The sequence below is a fragment of the Pristiophorus japonicus genome, chromosome 8 (genome assembly GCF_044704955.1).
Source record: "Pristiophorus japonicus isolate sPriJap1 chromosome 8, sPriJap1.hap1, whole genome shotgun sequence".
NCBI classification, from domain to species: Eukaryota; Metazoa; Chordata; class Chondrichthyes; family Pristiophoridae; genus Pristiophorus; species Pristiophorus japonicus.
The window spans coordinates 57,150,751-57,167,210 of NC_091984.1; the positions used below are offsets into that span (position 1 = coordinate 57,150,751).

At 47.1% G+C, this 16,460-nt stretch overlaps 1 protein-coding gene across 1 annotated transcript in view; it reads right to left on the minus strand.

Moving 5' to 3' along the window:
- Positions 1-16,460, minus strand: part of LOC139269124 (uncharacterized) — a 75,933-nt gene that overhangs the window by 17,809 nt on the left and 41,664 nt on the right. Inside the window, exons 4-7 of the mRNA XM_070888225.1 lie at positions 13,072-13,233; positions 12,081-12,180; positions 8,851-8,979; positions 4,590-4,698 (exon numbers count right to left, since the gene is read on the minus strand). Of these exons, the coding sequence (XP_070744326.1) occupies positions 4,590-4,698; positions 8,851-8,979; positions 12,081-12,180; positions 13,072-13,233 (500 nt within the window). The remainder of the gene's footprint in view (positions 1-4,589; positions 4,699-8,850; positions 8,980-12,080; positions 12,181-13,071; positions 13,234-16,460) is intronic.

Sequence of the window (16,460 nt, forward strand, 5' to 3'; positions counted from 1 at the left end):
AACCAACCTCTTTGACCAAACTTTTGTTCACCACCTTCTTTGGCTCAGAATCCATATTTTCCCTTATGCCTCTGTGAAGTGCCATGAGATGCTTTTTGTCATGTATTCAACCAGCATTGTAACCCATGTATAATCTGACCTAAGTTGTACACTGTGAGAACACTGACCACAAGGTGGTGAACTTGTGGGAGACACTCCTAACCTAGACCTTCAGATATAAAAGGGGAAGCTCCACCCACTTCCATCACTTGAGTGCTAAGAAATAAAGGACAGGTCACAGACTGACCTTCTGTCAAGCATGGGCCTCGTGTGCATTTATACTGTATAGTAAGGACGTATCAATGGCGACAAGAAACTGGGATTTAAACCACGCGAGCATGGCCACGAGCAGAACAGACGAGAGGTACTGTGTTAAGGAATGGTTGGGACAGAGATTCAACATTGTTAAAACAGCACACAGTTCTCCAGGCAGACAAAGGCAGTCGGGCATGCCCCAACATGTAGTCGAACCCAGAGGGGGAGTTCGACAGAGACAATGGCAATCTGAACGGCGATTCACGCCATTGCAAGGGACAATGCAGCCAGTAATGGGGCCATCAACACCTGTTAATGGCGCACTCAAGGGCAATAACAGGGGCAGTCAGGGACGATCGACTGGCAAGGGACCTTTTGTTTCAAACAGCAGCTCATGCTGGAGGCATGGAGGCACACAGCCAGCGGGAGTTTGCAGAGGTGAGCAAAATACCTGCAGAAAATGCAGAAATGAACGCTGGGGGAAATCGCTGGAAGCTGAAGTTCAGCGAGTTCATGTGGAGCACATATACAGTTCATACACCAGGATGCCACCGATAATGATGAAAGTGCTCCTCAATGGCATCCCAGTATCAATGGAGCTAGACACGGGGGCCAGCCAGTCCCTGATGGGTATCAAACAGTTCGAAAAGTTGTGGGCGTCCAAGGCCAGGAGGCCAAAATTATCACCGATTGACGCACAGCTACGGACTTACACAAAGCAGATCATTCCGGTGCGAGGCAGCCCCACGGTAGTCGTGACCCACAAAGATTCGGAGAACAGACTGCCACGCTGGATTGTCCCAGGGGACGGTCCCGCACTACTGGGGAGGAGTTGGCTTGCTGTCATGAACTGGAAATGGAGCGATGTCAATGCAATTTCCTCTGTGGAGCGAATATCATGCTCACAGATCCTGGACAAATTTGACTCATATTTCAACGCGGCATTGGCACTTTCATGGGGGCCAAGGTAGTGATTCACATAAACCCAGACGTCAGGCCAGTACACCACAAGGCCAGAGCGGTGCCGTACGTGATGCGGGAAAAGATAGAAGGCGAATTGGACCGCCTGCTGAGGGAAGGCAGCATCTCGCCAGTCGAATTCAGTGACTGGGCGAGCCCGATTGTGCCGGTGCTCAAGGTGGATAGGTCGGTCAGGATATGTGGCGATTACAAGGCCACCATCAATTGGGTGTCACTCCAAGACCAGTACCCGTTACCGAGAATGGAGGACCTCTTTGCGACGCTATCCGGTGGCAAACTTTTTTCAAAATTGGACCTGACCTCAGCTTACATGACCCAGGAGCTGGCGAGTGAGTCGAAGAAGCTGACCACCATCACGACACACAAGGGGTTGTTTGAGTACAACAGATGTCCGTTCGGGATTCGCTCGGCAGCCGCGATCTTCCAATGAAATATGGAAAGCCTCCTCAAGTCGATTCCAGGGACGGTGGTTTGTCAGGACGACATCCTCATCACGGGTTACGATACTGAAGAACACCTCCACAACCGATACGCAGACTGGACCGGGTAGGGCTGCGACTGAAAAAGGCGAAGTGCGTCTTCCTAGCTCCAGAGGTAGAATTTCTGGGGATGAGGTTAGCAGCAGACGGGATCAGACCTACTGCGTCCAAGACGGAAGCGATCCAGAGAGCACCCAGACCCCGTAACACGACAGAGCTGCTTTCATTCCTGGGGCTCCTGAACTATTTTGGTAACTTTCTTCCCAAATTGAGCATGCTGCTAGAGCCGCTACACGTGCTCCTACGCAAAGGTCGCGAATAGGTCTGGGGGGACAGCCAGGAAAGGGCTTTTAATAGAGCACGCAATTTGTTATGTTCCAACAATCTGTTAAAGCTATATGACCCATGTAAGAAACTTGTGTTAACATGCGATGTGTCGCCTATGGTGTCGGGTGTGTGTTGCAGCATGTCAATGCCATGGGTCAGTTACAGCCGGTAGCTTATACCTCCAGAAGTCTGTCCCAGGCAGAAAGGGGCTACGGGATGGTAGAAAACAAGGCACTCACATGTGTATATGCGGTAAAGAAAATGCACCAGTACCTGTTTGGCAGGAAATTTGAGCTGGAGACAGATCACAAACCCCTAACGTCCCTTTTGGCCGACAACAAGGCCATAAATGCAAACGCATCGGCCCGCATACAGAGGTGGGCACTCATGTTAGCCGCCTATGACTACACAATTTGGCACAGACCGGGCACCGAAAACTGCGCCGATGCACTCAGCAGGCTCCCACTAGCCACCACTGAGGGGGCTACCAAGCATGCTGCTGAGATGGTCATGGCTGTTGAAGCTTTCGGAAGCGAAGGCTCACCCGTGACAGCCCGTCAGATTAAAGTCTGGACAAATAGAGACCCGCTATTGTCTCTAGTCAAGAAATGTGTCCTGAATGGGGACTGGGCAGCCACGTACAGGGCATGCCCTGAGAAATTTAAACCATTTCACAGGCGCAAGGATGAACTCTCGATTCAGGCCAATTACCTACTGTGGGGAAACCATGTAGTCATGCCCCAGATGGGCAGGGAGGTGTTCATCAGAGAACTCCACAATGAGCACCCGGGCATTGTCACGATGAAGGCAATTGCCAAGTCACACGTTTGGTGGCCAGGGATAGACGCAGATCTGGAACTTTGTGTTCGCAGGTGCAACACATGTGCCCAGCTGGGCAATGCGTCCAGGGAAGCCCCCCCTTAGCCCCTGGCCATGGCCCACCAAGCCTTGGTCACGCATCCATGTGGACTACGCAGGTCCTTTGATGGGAAAAATGTTTTTGGTTGTATTAGACGCCTACTCCAAATGGATCGAGTGTGACATTTTAAATTCAAGCACATCCTCTGCCACGGTAGAAAGTCTACAGGCAATGTTCGGCGCCCACGGTCTACCGGACATCTTGGTCAGCGACAATGGCCCGTGCTTCACAAGCACTGAATTCCAGGACTTCATGCTAGGCAATGGAATTAACCATGTTAGAACGGCGCCGTTCAAGCCGGCCTCAAACAGCCAGGCAGAACGAGCAGTGCAGATAATCAAACAGGGGATGCTCAGAATCCAAGGGGGTTCCCTACAATGCCGCTTATCACGCCTCCTATTGGCCTACAGATCCCGACCACACTCGCTCACAGGGGTTCCACCCGCAGAGCTGCTAATGAAAAGGACGCTCAAAATCCGGTTATCCCTTATACACCCCACCATGAAAGAAATTGTCGAGAGCAGGCGCCAGTCACAATATCACTACCATGACAGGAATGCGAGGGCGCGATGTATTGATGTAAATGACCCTGTTTTTGTCCTCAACTACGCTGCAGGGCCCAAATGGCTCGCATGCACTGTGGTTGCCAAAGAGGGAAATAGGATTCTGGTAGTTAAACTTACCAATGGACAAATCTGCCGCAAACATGTGGATCAAACTAAAAGGAGGTTCTGCAACCCCATAGAAGAAGCAGAGGAAGAACACGATGTAGAGTTCACTCCGCCACAGGTGACCGAACACAGGAACCAAAGAGAGGAGAGCCCAGTCACTGTGGGCAGTCCGGACAGGCTTGAGGCACCGCAAACAGCAGACATTCAGGCCAGCGCCCAACAACCGGAGCCCCAACTCAGGCGCTCTACAAGGGAGCGTAAACCACCAGAGAGACTCAACCTGTGATCCCAATAAGACTTTGGGGGGGAGGTGATGTCATGTATTCAACCAGCATTGTAACCCACGTATAATCTGACCGAAGTTGTACACTGTGAGAACAATGACCACTAGGTGGTGAACTTGTGGGAGACACTCCTAACCTAGACCTTCAGATATAAAAGGGGAAGCTCCACCCACTTCCATCACTTGAGTGCTATGAAATAAAGGACAGGTCACAGACTGACCTTCTCTCAAGCATGGGCCTCGTGTGCATTTATACTGTATAGTAAGGACGTATCACTTTTTACATTAAAAGCCCTTTATAAATATAAGTTATTGTTGTCGATAGGCTATTCTCACTGCTCAACTCACCCCAAGCCTTCAGGAATTCTCACAGCTTTGCTGAAAGTATTTAGTGCTGAATGTGTTTGGATCACATTATCACACACTCACATGAGAATTGGTGTTCGCCAATCTCCTGGCACAAAATTCCATAATTTATGGTGGATATCAATAAAACTGACATAAGATTAATCATGGGAAAAATGTTTCTTCCACTATATGCCAGCTCAAAATATGCCCATGACATTATCTGTATTCCCACATCTGTGTGCTAAGTCCATCAACCGCCCATTAAAATGTAATTCTACTGTTCTTACCTGATGGTACGGAATACATTCATTTCTGCAGCTATTTCCATGATCATCCCATTCCCAATCAGCAATCCAGTTTTTAGTACAGGTCATGTCACCTCTACAAGCTGCAAACCTGTAGAATACAAATGTTTGTCCTTGATAACAGTTTTATGATCACTACCACTGAGAGGCTGAACCTTCTTTCCCATTGGCGGGTTGGCGACAGAGCGGGAATATTGCCCACCCACATAAATCCTCCACTAACCCATTGCAATTTCCTCCTGGGGCCTGAATGAAATATGTCAGCTGGGTTTGGTGTGGTAATATCACTCCTGTTGGGTAGGCGGGAAGTTCAGTTCTGATGCAGCCTTTAAAACGCTAAGCCATTAAAAGCAAAGCATCACTTTTCTGCAAAATTGCCTGAACATTCAGGGTATCAGCAGCAGGAAGGCCTTTCAGATTCATTGATGCATCCGTAGAGGTGCTGCTGGCTGAAGTTTGAGGGAGAAAATCAAGGCAATTGGACACTGAGAGCAGGAAACCCTATACAGATTGGTTCAGGATGTATGGAAAGAGAGGTGGCAGTGGCAGTCAATGCATGTTGATAATGCAAAGAACTGCCACAAAGTGAAGTAGAGCTTCAATGGCTTCACAAGGGTAGCTATGTAGGCATGAGTGCAATACGCATCTACCACTCATACTGCTTTCCCGACCTATAATTCTTTTTCTTTCTCAGCACCTGGATATCAGGGAAACCCATTAATTCAAAGAGAAACACTCAAGCACAATCTTAATTCATAACCATTCTATCAACTCATATGGCCTGCCATTATTACTTTCTTTTGTCTTCAAGGAACTTAATTTAAAGGGATAATTCACATGCTCCTCATCATCATGCATACACTCATATGAGATCGCTCAAATTACTTGAACATTCCCTCCGAAAGAAAAACTCACTCGTAACAATGTTTGAGGGTGTTGGCTGATGGAGTGAGCTGGTGTCCAGCTCTTAGAAAGATGAAGATTTGTTCTAATTTCTGGCCATTAGGATCTTAAGTGAAATAAGTTGGGGAAGACTCAACCTTGTGGGTCTACAGTACAAAATTCAAGTACAAATTAACATTAAACTGGCAATCTCACTCAGCCAAAAGAAAGCTGGTGTGGTAAATGGAAATGCCCTGGTGTTCCGAGTCCCCACGAAAGACAAACTGATCCTTCTCGGCGATTTCAACGTCAGAGTCGGTAAGGACACAGACCTCTGGGGAGGCGTGATCGTCAGAGAGGGGGTAGGGAAAAATAACTCCAGCAGTACCCTGCTCCTGACAAAATGCTGAGAATATGACCTTGTCATCACCAACACCTTGTTCCGTCAGAGGGATAAGTACAAGGCATCGTGGCAACACCCTCGCTCCAAGCACTGGCACCTGCTTGATTACATCATCGTCTGAGCCAGGGACTGCAAGGACATGTGCATCACCCGCGCCATGACAGGAGCCGATCACTGCTGGATGGACCACCGCCTAATCCGTTCCATCATCAACATTAACACAGCCCCAAAGCAGCGACAGCAACAGAAAGAATGCTACATAAAAATCAATGCTGAGGCACTCAAAGACCCAGTTAAGAGAGCCCTATACAGCCAGTGCCTCACTGCCAACCTGGGGATCCTCAATGACCCCAAGACGCAGAGTTCCCACAGCGCCTGGTCTGCCCTTAAGGCCACCATAACCAGCTCCTGCGAAGAGACGCTCGGTCACTCAACCAGGAAACACCAAGACTGGTTTGACAAGAGTGACCAGGAGATCCAGGAGCTAATAAGCCTTTCTGAACTTAAAGCAGCAACCCAATTCGGGAGCAGCAAAGCAGCTTTACAGGCGACTGAAGGCCGAGGTCCAACAAAAAACCCGCGATCTAAAGAATAGATGGTGGGTGGAGAAAGCACAGGAGATCCAGCAGCTGGCCAACAGCCATGCCGTGTGAGGATTCTTCACTGCAGTTAAGTCCACCTACGGCCCAAGCACCCAAGGCCCCACCCCACTGCTGGCCAAGAACCTGGAGGCACTCATTAAGGACACCGAGGCAGTCAGGGTCCGCTGAAAAGAGCACTTCAACGATCTCCTTAATCAAGACTCTGCCTTCGACACGAGTGTCCTCGACTCCATCCTGCAGCATGCTACCTGCTACCATCTCAGCAAAACCCCAGCCCTGCACGAGGTAGAAAAGGAGGCATCAGGAGTAGATGGAATCCCCGCTGAGGCACTAAAGTATGGCGGAGAAGCACTCTTGGCACGAATGCATGACCTCATCTCTCTTATCTGGAAGGAGGAGAGCATGTCGGGAGATCTCAGAAATGCTGTAATTGTGACCAACTGCGGCGACTACAGAGGAATCTCCCTGCTGTCAGCCACTTGGGAAAGTCATCGCAAGAATCCTCCTCAACCATCTTCTCCCTGTGGCTGAAGAGCTCCTCCCAGAGTTACAATGCTGATTCCGTCCACTAAGGGGTACAACGGACATGATCTTCACCATGCGACAACTATAAGAGAAATGCAGGGAACAGCACCAACCTTTGAACATGGCCTTCTTTGACCTCACAGAGGCCTTTGACACTGTCAACAGTGAGGGACTATGGAGCATCATCTTCCGTTTCGGCTGCCCCCAAAAGTTTGTCACCATCCCCTGCCTGCTCCACGATGACATGCAAGCTGTGATCCTGACTAACAGATCCACCACAGACCCAATCCACGTCCAGACTGGGGTCAAGCACGGCTGCATCATCGCGCCAATGCTCTTCTCGATCTTCCTTGCTGCAATGCTCCATCTCACTCTCAACAAGCTCCCGCTGGAGTGGAACTAATGGGAACCTGTTCAACCTTCGTTGCCTCCAGGCTACATCCAAGGTCGTCCCATCCTCTGTCATCGAACTACAGTACACGGATGACGCTTACGTCTGCGCACACTCAGAGGCCTCACCTTCACCGAGGCGTACGAAAGCATGGGCCTTACATTAAACATCTGTAAGACAAAAGTCCTCCACCAATGTGACCTGCCACACAGCACTGCCGCCCAGTCATCAAAATCCACGGAGCGGCCTTGGACAATGTGGATCATTTTCCATACCTCAGGAGCCTACTATCAACAAGGGCAGACACCGAGGTCCAACACCACCTCTAGTGCGCCAGAGCAGCTTTCGGGTCGCCTGAGGAAGAGAGTGTTTGAAGACCAGGACCTCAAATCTGGCATCAAGCTTATGGTCTACAGGGCTGCAGTAATACCCACCTTCCTGTATGGCTCAGAGATATGGACCATATACAGTAGACACCTCAAAGCGCTGGAGAAGTGCCACCAGCACTGCCTCCGCAAGATCCTCTGGGAGGAGAAACGCACCAACGTCAGTGTTCTCGCTCAGGCCAACATCCCCAGCATCAAAGCACTGACCACACTCGACCAGCTCCGTTGGGCGGGCCACATTGTCCGCATGCCCGACATGAAACTCCCAAAGCAAGCACTCTACTTGGAACTCCTACATGGCAAGCGAGTACCAGGTGGTCAGAGGAAACATTTCAAGGACGCCCTCCTTGATAAAGTGCAACATCCCCACCGACACCTGGGAATCCCTGGCCCATGACCGTCCTAAGTGGAGGAAGAGCATACGGGAGGGTGCTGAACACCTTGAGTCTCGTCATCGAGAGCATGCAGAAATCACGCGCAGACAGCGGAAGGAGCGTGCGGCAAACCAGACACTCCCACCCACCCTTTCCTTCAACCATTGTCTGTCCCACCTGTGACAGAGGCTGTAATTTCCATATTGGACTGTACAGTCAGCTGAGAACTCACTTTTAGAGTAGAAGCAAGTCTTCCTCGATTTCGAGGGACTGCCTATGATGATGATGGTGTGGTCAATGGAAATGCCCTGGTGTCCAGGAAGGTGGTTTTCTGAGTTTGGGCTTGGGCTACATTGTTGGTTTGGAGCACAGAGAGCTTCAATTTGTGAGTGTCCTGCTATAACTGACAGCTGAATGCTTGACATTGGTTTCAAAAATGAACACACATCTCTCACTTTGATGAGCATAAAATTCACCAAATAATATAACATTTAAAAGGTTACGCTGTTTACAAACTCCTTTACCCAGTATACCTTCTTCAAACCATATTACTATTATATGTATTTAAGTTATGTATTATTGAAGTACATGTATATGCTGCTGAATATTTTACTCTCTGAGAGAAAATCCAAACGATGAAATTGCCTTTAAATGGAGAAAGAAACTTCAAAAAAACTTACCAGTCATCACAATAGCTCTGACAGATTGGGACAGCAAGAATTGCATACAAGTTATTGGGATTGATCCAATTGAAGGTATGGGGTGAACAATGGTAGAAACAATCTATTTTTTTCATGTACTCCTCACATCTGTAGTAATGAAGATCAACAGGTAATCAGTAACCAATAGTACACCACAACATCTCTTGTAATTTATTACATTTTTGTTCGATATTTACTCTGATAATCTTTCCACATGAGAAGCTCCCAGGTAGAACAATTTCATTTCATTTGTATCCATATTGTGGGAGAAACATGGCTTAGTTACGCTGCAATTTTTAAATGTGCTTTGCTTTGTTATCAATATTTAAACAATTATGGTTTCTTTTCTCATAAAGGTGCCTCTAGACACTGCACAGCCATTGTCATTGAAGGAGGATTCCTGCTTGGCCAATACAGTATTTCTATGGATCATTTTGTCACGAGTTTGACACTTCAAATGCATAACTATCAAAATCAAAATAAATTACATGTATCAAATCTTGTGTTTGACAATCTGCAAGCAATGTGTCAAAGTTGCTGCAGCTTCAAAAAGGATGTTTTTTTCTGTTTATCAAACACTGCAGTGGAAATCACACTGAAATGCAGCATTCATGAGGAGTCTAGACAGAGTAGATAGAGAGAAACTGTTCCCATTGGCGGAAGGGTCGAGAACCAGAGGACAATATCTAGCTCGAACTGCTCACCACCTCTCTCGATCCCTCCATTGCCTCTTTGATGTCAGACTGCTTCATACTGCTTGTCCGATATCCGGTCTCAAACGAGGTAGAATTTCCTTTAGTTAAACACTGGGAAGACTGAAACCATTTGATCCCGCCACAAACTCCCGCCTTCACCACTGATCCCATACCCCTCCCTGGCCATTGTCTCAGGCTAAACCAGACTGTTCACAATCTCCACGTCCTATTCGACCTCGGACAGAATTTCCGACCCATATACTTTCCATCACAAATCCTGTCAACTTCCACCTCCATAAAAGCACCTGCCTCTTCCCCTGCCTGAGCCCATCTGCCAATAAACCTTCATCCATGTCTCCATTTAGAAAGACACGGATTAATCAAGGACAGTCAGCATGGATTTGTTGAGGGAAGGTCGTGTCTGATTAACTTGATTGAATTTTTTGAGGAGGTAACAAGGAGGGTCGATGAGGGTAGAGCATTTGATGTAGTGTATATGGATTTTAGCAAGGCTTTTGGTAAGGTCCCACATGGCAGACTGGTCACAAAAGTAAAAGCCCATGGGATCCAGGGCAAAGTGGCAAGTTGGATCCAAAATTGGCTCAGAGACAGGAAGCAAAGGGTAATGGTTGATGGGTGTTTTTGTGACTGGAAGGCAGTTTCCAGTGGGGTTCCAGAGGGCTCAGTACTAGGTCCCTTGCTTTTTGTGGTGTATATCAATGATTTAGACTTGAATATAGGGGGTACGATTAAGAAGTTTGCAGATGATCCTAAAATAGGCTGTGTGGTTAATAATGGAGAAGAAAGCTATAAACTGCAGGAAGATATCAATGATCTGGTCAGGTGGGCAGGACAGTGGCAAATGGAATTCAATCCAGAGAAGTGTGAGGTAATGCATTTGGGGAGGGCTAACATGGCAAGGGAATACATATTAAATGGTAGGACACTGAGAAGTGTGGAGGAACAAAAAGACCTTGGAGTGCATGTCCACAGATCCCTGAAGCTAGCAGGCCAGGTAAATAAGGTGGTTATGGAATGCTTGCCTTTACCCTGTATTAGCCGAGACATAGAATGCAAGAGCAGGGAGGTTATGCTTGAACTGTGCAAAACACTAATTAGGCCACAGCTAGAGTACTGCGTGCAGTTCTGGTCATCACATTACAGGAAAGATGTGATTGCACTAGAGAGGGTACAGAGGAGATTTACAAGGATGTTGCCTGGACTGGAGAATAGCTATGAGGAAAGATTGGACAAGCTGGGTTTGCTTTCTTTGGAACAAAGGAGGCTAAGGGGAGACCTGATTGAGGTGTATAAAATTATGAGGGGCCTAGATAGAATGGAGAGGAAGGACCTATTTCCCTTAGCAGAGAGGTCAACAACCAGGGGGTATAGATTTAAAGTAATTGGCAGGGGGGTTTAGAGGGGATTTGAGGAGAAATTTCTTCACCAAGAGGGTTGTGGGGGTCTGGAACTCACTGCCTGAAAGGGTGGTAGAGGCAGAATCCCTCACCACATTTAAACTTGGATGTGCACTTGAAATGCCATAACCTACAGGGCTACAGACCAAGAGCTGGAAAGTAGGATTAGGCTGGAGAGCTCTTTGTCGGCCGGCATGAACATAATGGGCCTAAATGGACTCCTTCTGTGCGATAAATTTCTATGATTGTTTATCACCTCCAGACTCAACTATTCCAATGCTCTCCCGGCTGGCCTCCCTTCCTCGCCTTCTGTAAACTTTAGCTCATCCAAAATTCTACTACCCTTATCCTATCCCACACCAAATCCCACTCACCCATTACCGGCAGTTCCTGCTTACCCGATCCACCAACATAAATTAAAAATTCTCACCCCCATGTTTAAACCCAGTCATGGCCTCATTCCTCCCTATCTCTGGAACCTCCTCCAGCCCGACAACACCACCCCAACTCTCCGTTCTTGTAATTCTCACCTTTTGTGAATCCCTCTCTCCCTGCACCTCACCATTGGTGGCCATGCTTTCAGTGGTCTAAGCCCCACCCTCTGAAATTCGCTTCTTAAACCCCTCTACTCTCCTTCTTTAAGGCCCTCATTAAAACTCGCCTCTTTGACCAAACATTTGTTCACCCATTCTACCATCTCCTTCTTCGTCTCTTCCTTTTTTGTCTGATTACACCTCTGTGAGGTGCCACGGGCCTTTTCTATGTTAAAGGTGCGATATAATTTCAAGTTGTTATTGTTAGTATGGAACAGGAGCTATGCGCAGGCAAAACCTACAATTTTAACAACAGTCTAGCAGCTTTCACAGCAATTTTGTGGTATCAGTGCACAAATTAACAGATTTGTTGATTTCAATTTTACAATTTGCCACGGTGGGATTTGAACTCATGAGTTCTAGGCTGCCAGTCCAATATCATAAATACTGGGCTATTGTCTTAAATGACTACTTTTGACTAGTTCTTCCCAAAGAGAACAGCAGCCATTTAAAAATGTCATAATTCTGAATTTTTGAAAGTCTTTAATAAGATGTTAGCTTACCTTGAGCTAAGTTGGCCACATCGATCCCAATATGTATTATGCACCTTAGAGACTGGGGACACAGCCAGCTGTTCGGTGTAGTTGGAAAAGCAGCATGCAGCTATTGGAAAAAAAGGAAGTAAATAACCTTGCAAAGAAAATTCAGCAATGAACCTCCTCTAAAACTTGTAGCTGAGACACAGTTCTGGAATATCAACAATCTTCAAGTATTTCTGAGAAAGGTTACAGAGTCTGCAAACTCTATGTGTGAATATAATTTGCTCTGCCTTTATCAAAAAGGAATATTACAAAAGGACAGATTACTGCAACAGAGAGCAATGGAATTAGGCTCGATGCCCCACTCTGGTGACTTCCAGATATCAGTATTGTGGGGTCGTGCAGAATGGAGTTCAGGAACCGCAGGTCAGTGAGGAAAGTGCCACAAACTCTAGAACCAGGATACAAAGAAACAAGCTGAAAAGAGGGAAGGCATACAGGTTGTTTATATTTAATTACTTTACAGAGAGAGTGGAGAATGTGTGGAATGGATTACTCAGGTAGACAAATAGTGTTACCTAAGAACAGAAGAAATAGGAGCAGGAGTAGGCCAGAAGGTCCATTGAGCCTGCTCCACCACTCAATAAGATCATAGCAGAACTTCGACATCAACTCCACTTTCCAGCCCTATCCCCATAATCCTTGATTCCCTTCGTGCCCAAAAATCTATCAATCTCAGTGTTGAATATACTCATCGACTGAGCATCCACAGTGAGTGAAGAAACCTCTTCTCATCTCGGCCTTAAATGGCCGACCCTTTATCCTGTTGAGAAATTTAAGGGAGAATTGGATAGATATTCAAGGGAGTGGATTTTTAGGACTGGCCAGAAGGATAGTCTTCTCTGGTCCTTTACTTTCCGATGTAATTGGAAGTCTGACTTTATTTCCCACCCTATAGAAAATCACATGACCGTTAAAGTTTTCATTTGCCACTGGTGTGACTGCATAAACTTACATTGGGAGTACTGCGTGCAAGCCCTCATGCCTGGCTCAGGACCAGGTGTTGCCTTGTGATCTATTCCTAATAGACATCTGTCTCCATAGCAATTAACTGCCAGTAACAATGTTGTGATAGAAATACCCAGAAACATAATCATTATGACCACCGGCTTTGAACCTGCAAATGAAAGCAAAATAGATGTGAAACAGTGGGCCCAAGTTTCCACATGATTTGCGCCTGATTTTTAGGAGCAACTGGTGGAAAACGGACTATCTTAGAAATCGCAATTCTCCACATTTTTTTTTCTGCAGTTCTAGTCAGGTAGAACAGTTCTACTTTGGAATAGAATTTTTTCTTCAAAAGGGGGCGTGTCCGGCCACTGACGCCTGATTTGAAAGTTTCCACAGTGAAAACGTACTCCAAACTAAAGTAGAATGGAGCCAGTGAAGATTTTTGTAGAACTGAAAAAACCTGTTCTACACATTAAAAAATCAGGCGCAGGTTACAAATTAGGCGTCCAGAACGAGGTGTGGGGGGGGAAAGGGAACTCATTAAATTCTACAATAAATCCTTATTTATACTTCTACAAATATTATACAAATAAATCCAACCTGAATAAACATTTATAAGCCAAGAAAAGATTAAATAAACCATCTTCCTACCTGTGTGAAAGTGCTTCAGCCAGGGAGAATTCTGCAGCCGTTCGTGTCGCTGGCGGGGGGGGGGAAAGCCGTTCGTGCCGCTGAGCGGGAGGGAGGGGGAGAGAGAGAGAGAGAGGGAGGGAGGAAGAGAGAGGGAGAGGGAGGGAGAGAGAGAGAGGGGGAGGGAGGGAGAGAGAGAGAGGGGGAGGGAGAGAGATGGGGGGAGCGGGTGTCGGGTCGGGTCTGGTCAGCGGGGGGGGGGAAGCGGGTGTCGGGTCGGGTCTGGTCGGCGGTGGGGGGGGGGGGGGGAGTGGGTGTCGGGTCCGGTCGGGGGCGGGGGGGAAGCAGGAGCTGGCCGTGGGAGGAGCCTTATTCACGCAGCCCCAGTGAGGCCATTCAGCCAGGGCTCGGGGCTGCGTGCTTCGGGCCCCTCCCACACAGTTCGGCGCCTGGAGCTACTGCACTTGCGTGCCCACTGTAGCGCGCATGTGCAGAGGTCCCGGCACTGTTTTCAGCGCAGGGACCTGGCTCCGCCCCCCCACAGCTCGTGCTGGCTGCGCCGAGGGCCAGAGGACCTGCAAGTAGGTGGAGAATACCGAGGATTTTTTTAGGCGCCGTTTTAGGCGCGAAAAACGGGCGCCCAGCTCGGAGGGGCGCCCGTTTTTTTTCTTGTGGAAACTTGGGCCCAGTATTACTTTGGCTTCTGTATGTTAGATTACTCCCACAGGTAGGCTGTTGCTTCCTCAGGTCTCAAAGGTATCTGGCACTGTTGCTGATGTAAGTTTTTGATAGTGAGCCCAGGATAATGAATAGAAAACCTCTTTGTAAATTGTTTCAGATACTGGATCTATCTCATGCTTCCTTGGGACCTTGCTCATGTCTTTGAAAAGCAGCAGACCATCACAAAATCAGACCTTGCTTCAGAATTCAACAAATAAGTGAATTTACTGTGCCATAGGTGGACAAGTGATTATGTAACAGTGTTACATGTAAGTTTACAGTAGATATTACCGCTCCTCAAAAGAAAATAATAAAGGAATGTATGTCTATGCTCAGCTAATATTTTACAGTTAACTATTATATATGCAGTTATTTTATTCTTATACTTTCCAACTGCAGGAGCTAACTGATCTCTATCTCTTCAGCTCAAAACTGACCCCATAATTTGAAAAATTCAATCTACTTAAATACCCCTCAAGAAATTGCCAGGTTTGTTAAATTTAAATAACTGTCAGCTCAAATCAAAAGGAGCTGCCAGTTTGTCATCTAAGTGAACCAATCACATGGCATGTTTATATTTGATTGACTTGGTTCCTTCCATGAGCAAATTTGCCAGGAGATAAACAAATTTCCACACTGGGCCGGATTTTCGGCTTTCGGGGTTTTTCGGCGAAAATGGTAGCAATACGTGAAACTTACCATTTTCGCTGCGCTACCGTTTTTAGGCCAAACTTTCGTCCTTTACATCTGCACCTAAGGGGGGCATTGCACACTCATTCGCAGCGCAAAAACGCGAGTTTCGCCAAATTTAGTCTGGGGCCGAGAGCACTGTGAGAGAGGCCTTGGGAAGGGAGAAAAATAAAATGCCAAAAAACATTCCAGAAACATTTACAAGACCCTTAACTATCTAATCGCTGCAAAAAAATAAATAAAGACTTTAACTTACCTTTTTTGCAGGTTTTCATACTTACCGCTGCTGGCAGGGCTGCACCAACAAGTTTGACCTGTCGCTATTCTGGGCGTGGCGTACGGGTCGGGAGGGAACCGAAACTCGGACGCAAACGCAATCCGGATTGTTGCACGTCGGCGCTCCTCTCCTCGGCGGTACTTGGAAGTCCCGCCACAAACAGGTACCCGAGGATCCCGCCTGGACTTTGCGACCAGGTTTTCGCTGCGAAGGGTCAAATCGCAGCGAAAACCCGGTCGCAAACTTCTGGAAAATCCGGCAATATCTGTATTGTGTTAGGCTGGTGACATGATACTGACTGCAGTTGGTTTACATATTGTGATTGTCTTAAAGACACCACCGAAACATTCATTCCCTCCACCACTGGCACACCGTGGCGGCAGTGTGTACTGTCTACTGGATGCACTGCAGCAACTCGCCAAGGCATCTTCAACAGCACCTCCCAAACCCGCGACCTCTACCACCGAGAAGGACAAAGTCAACAGGTACATGGGAACACCATCGTCTCCATGTTCCCCTCCAAGTTACACACCATCCAAACTTATCGTCCCTGAGTCAAAATCCTACAGCTCCTTACCTAACAGCAGAGAATACCTTCACCACATGGACTGCAGCGGTTCAAGAAGAAGGCCCACCACCGCCTTCTCAAGGGCAACTAGAGAAGGGGCATAAATGCTGGTCTTGCTCGCGACGCTGATATCCCGAGAATGAATTGAAAAAAAGCTAAAACTGACCAAATCACTCTCAAACCATTAGCTTAATATAATTGTGCTTGTGAAAACATTCTCTTAAAGGATAAGTAAACTTTAATATTCAGTTTGCACACTTGTTTATGTGTGTATAAAGTATCCTTTCCTATAAGTCAAAGAGTGATATGTGGTGCAAAGATATCGAATTAAGTTGAAAGGGAGACAATACAAGGAAACTTAACTCTGCCCAATAGAAACAAACATATGTACACAAAAGATAAAACTTCAAGATGATCTAACTGATATTTCAAGGTTATGAAAGGGATGGACAAATTGATCCAGGCAAAATTGCTACTTCCAAGAAAGATTCAAATAGCAAAGGACACA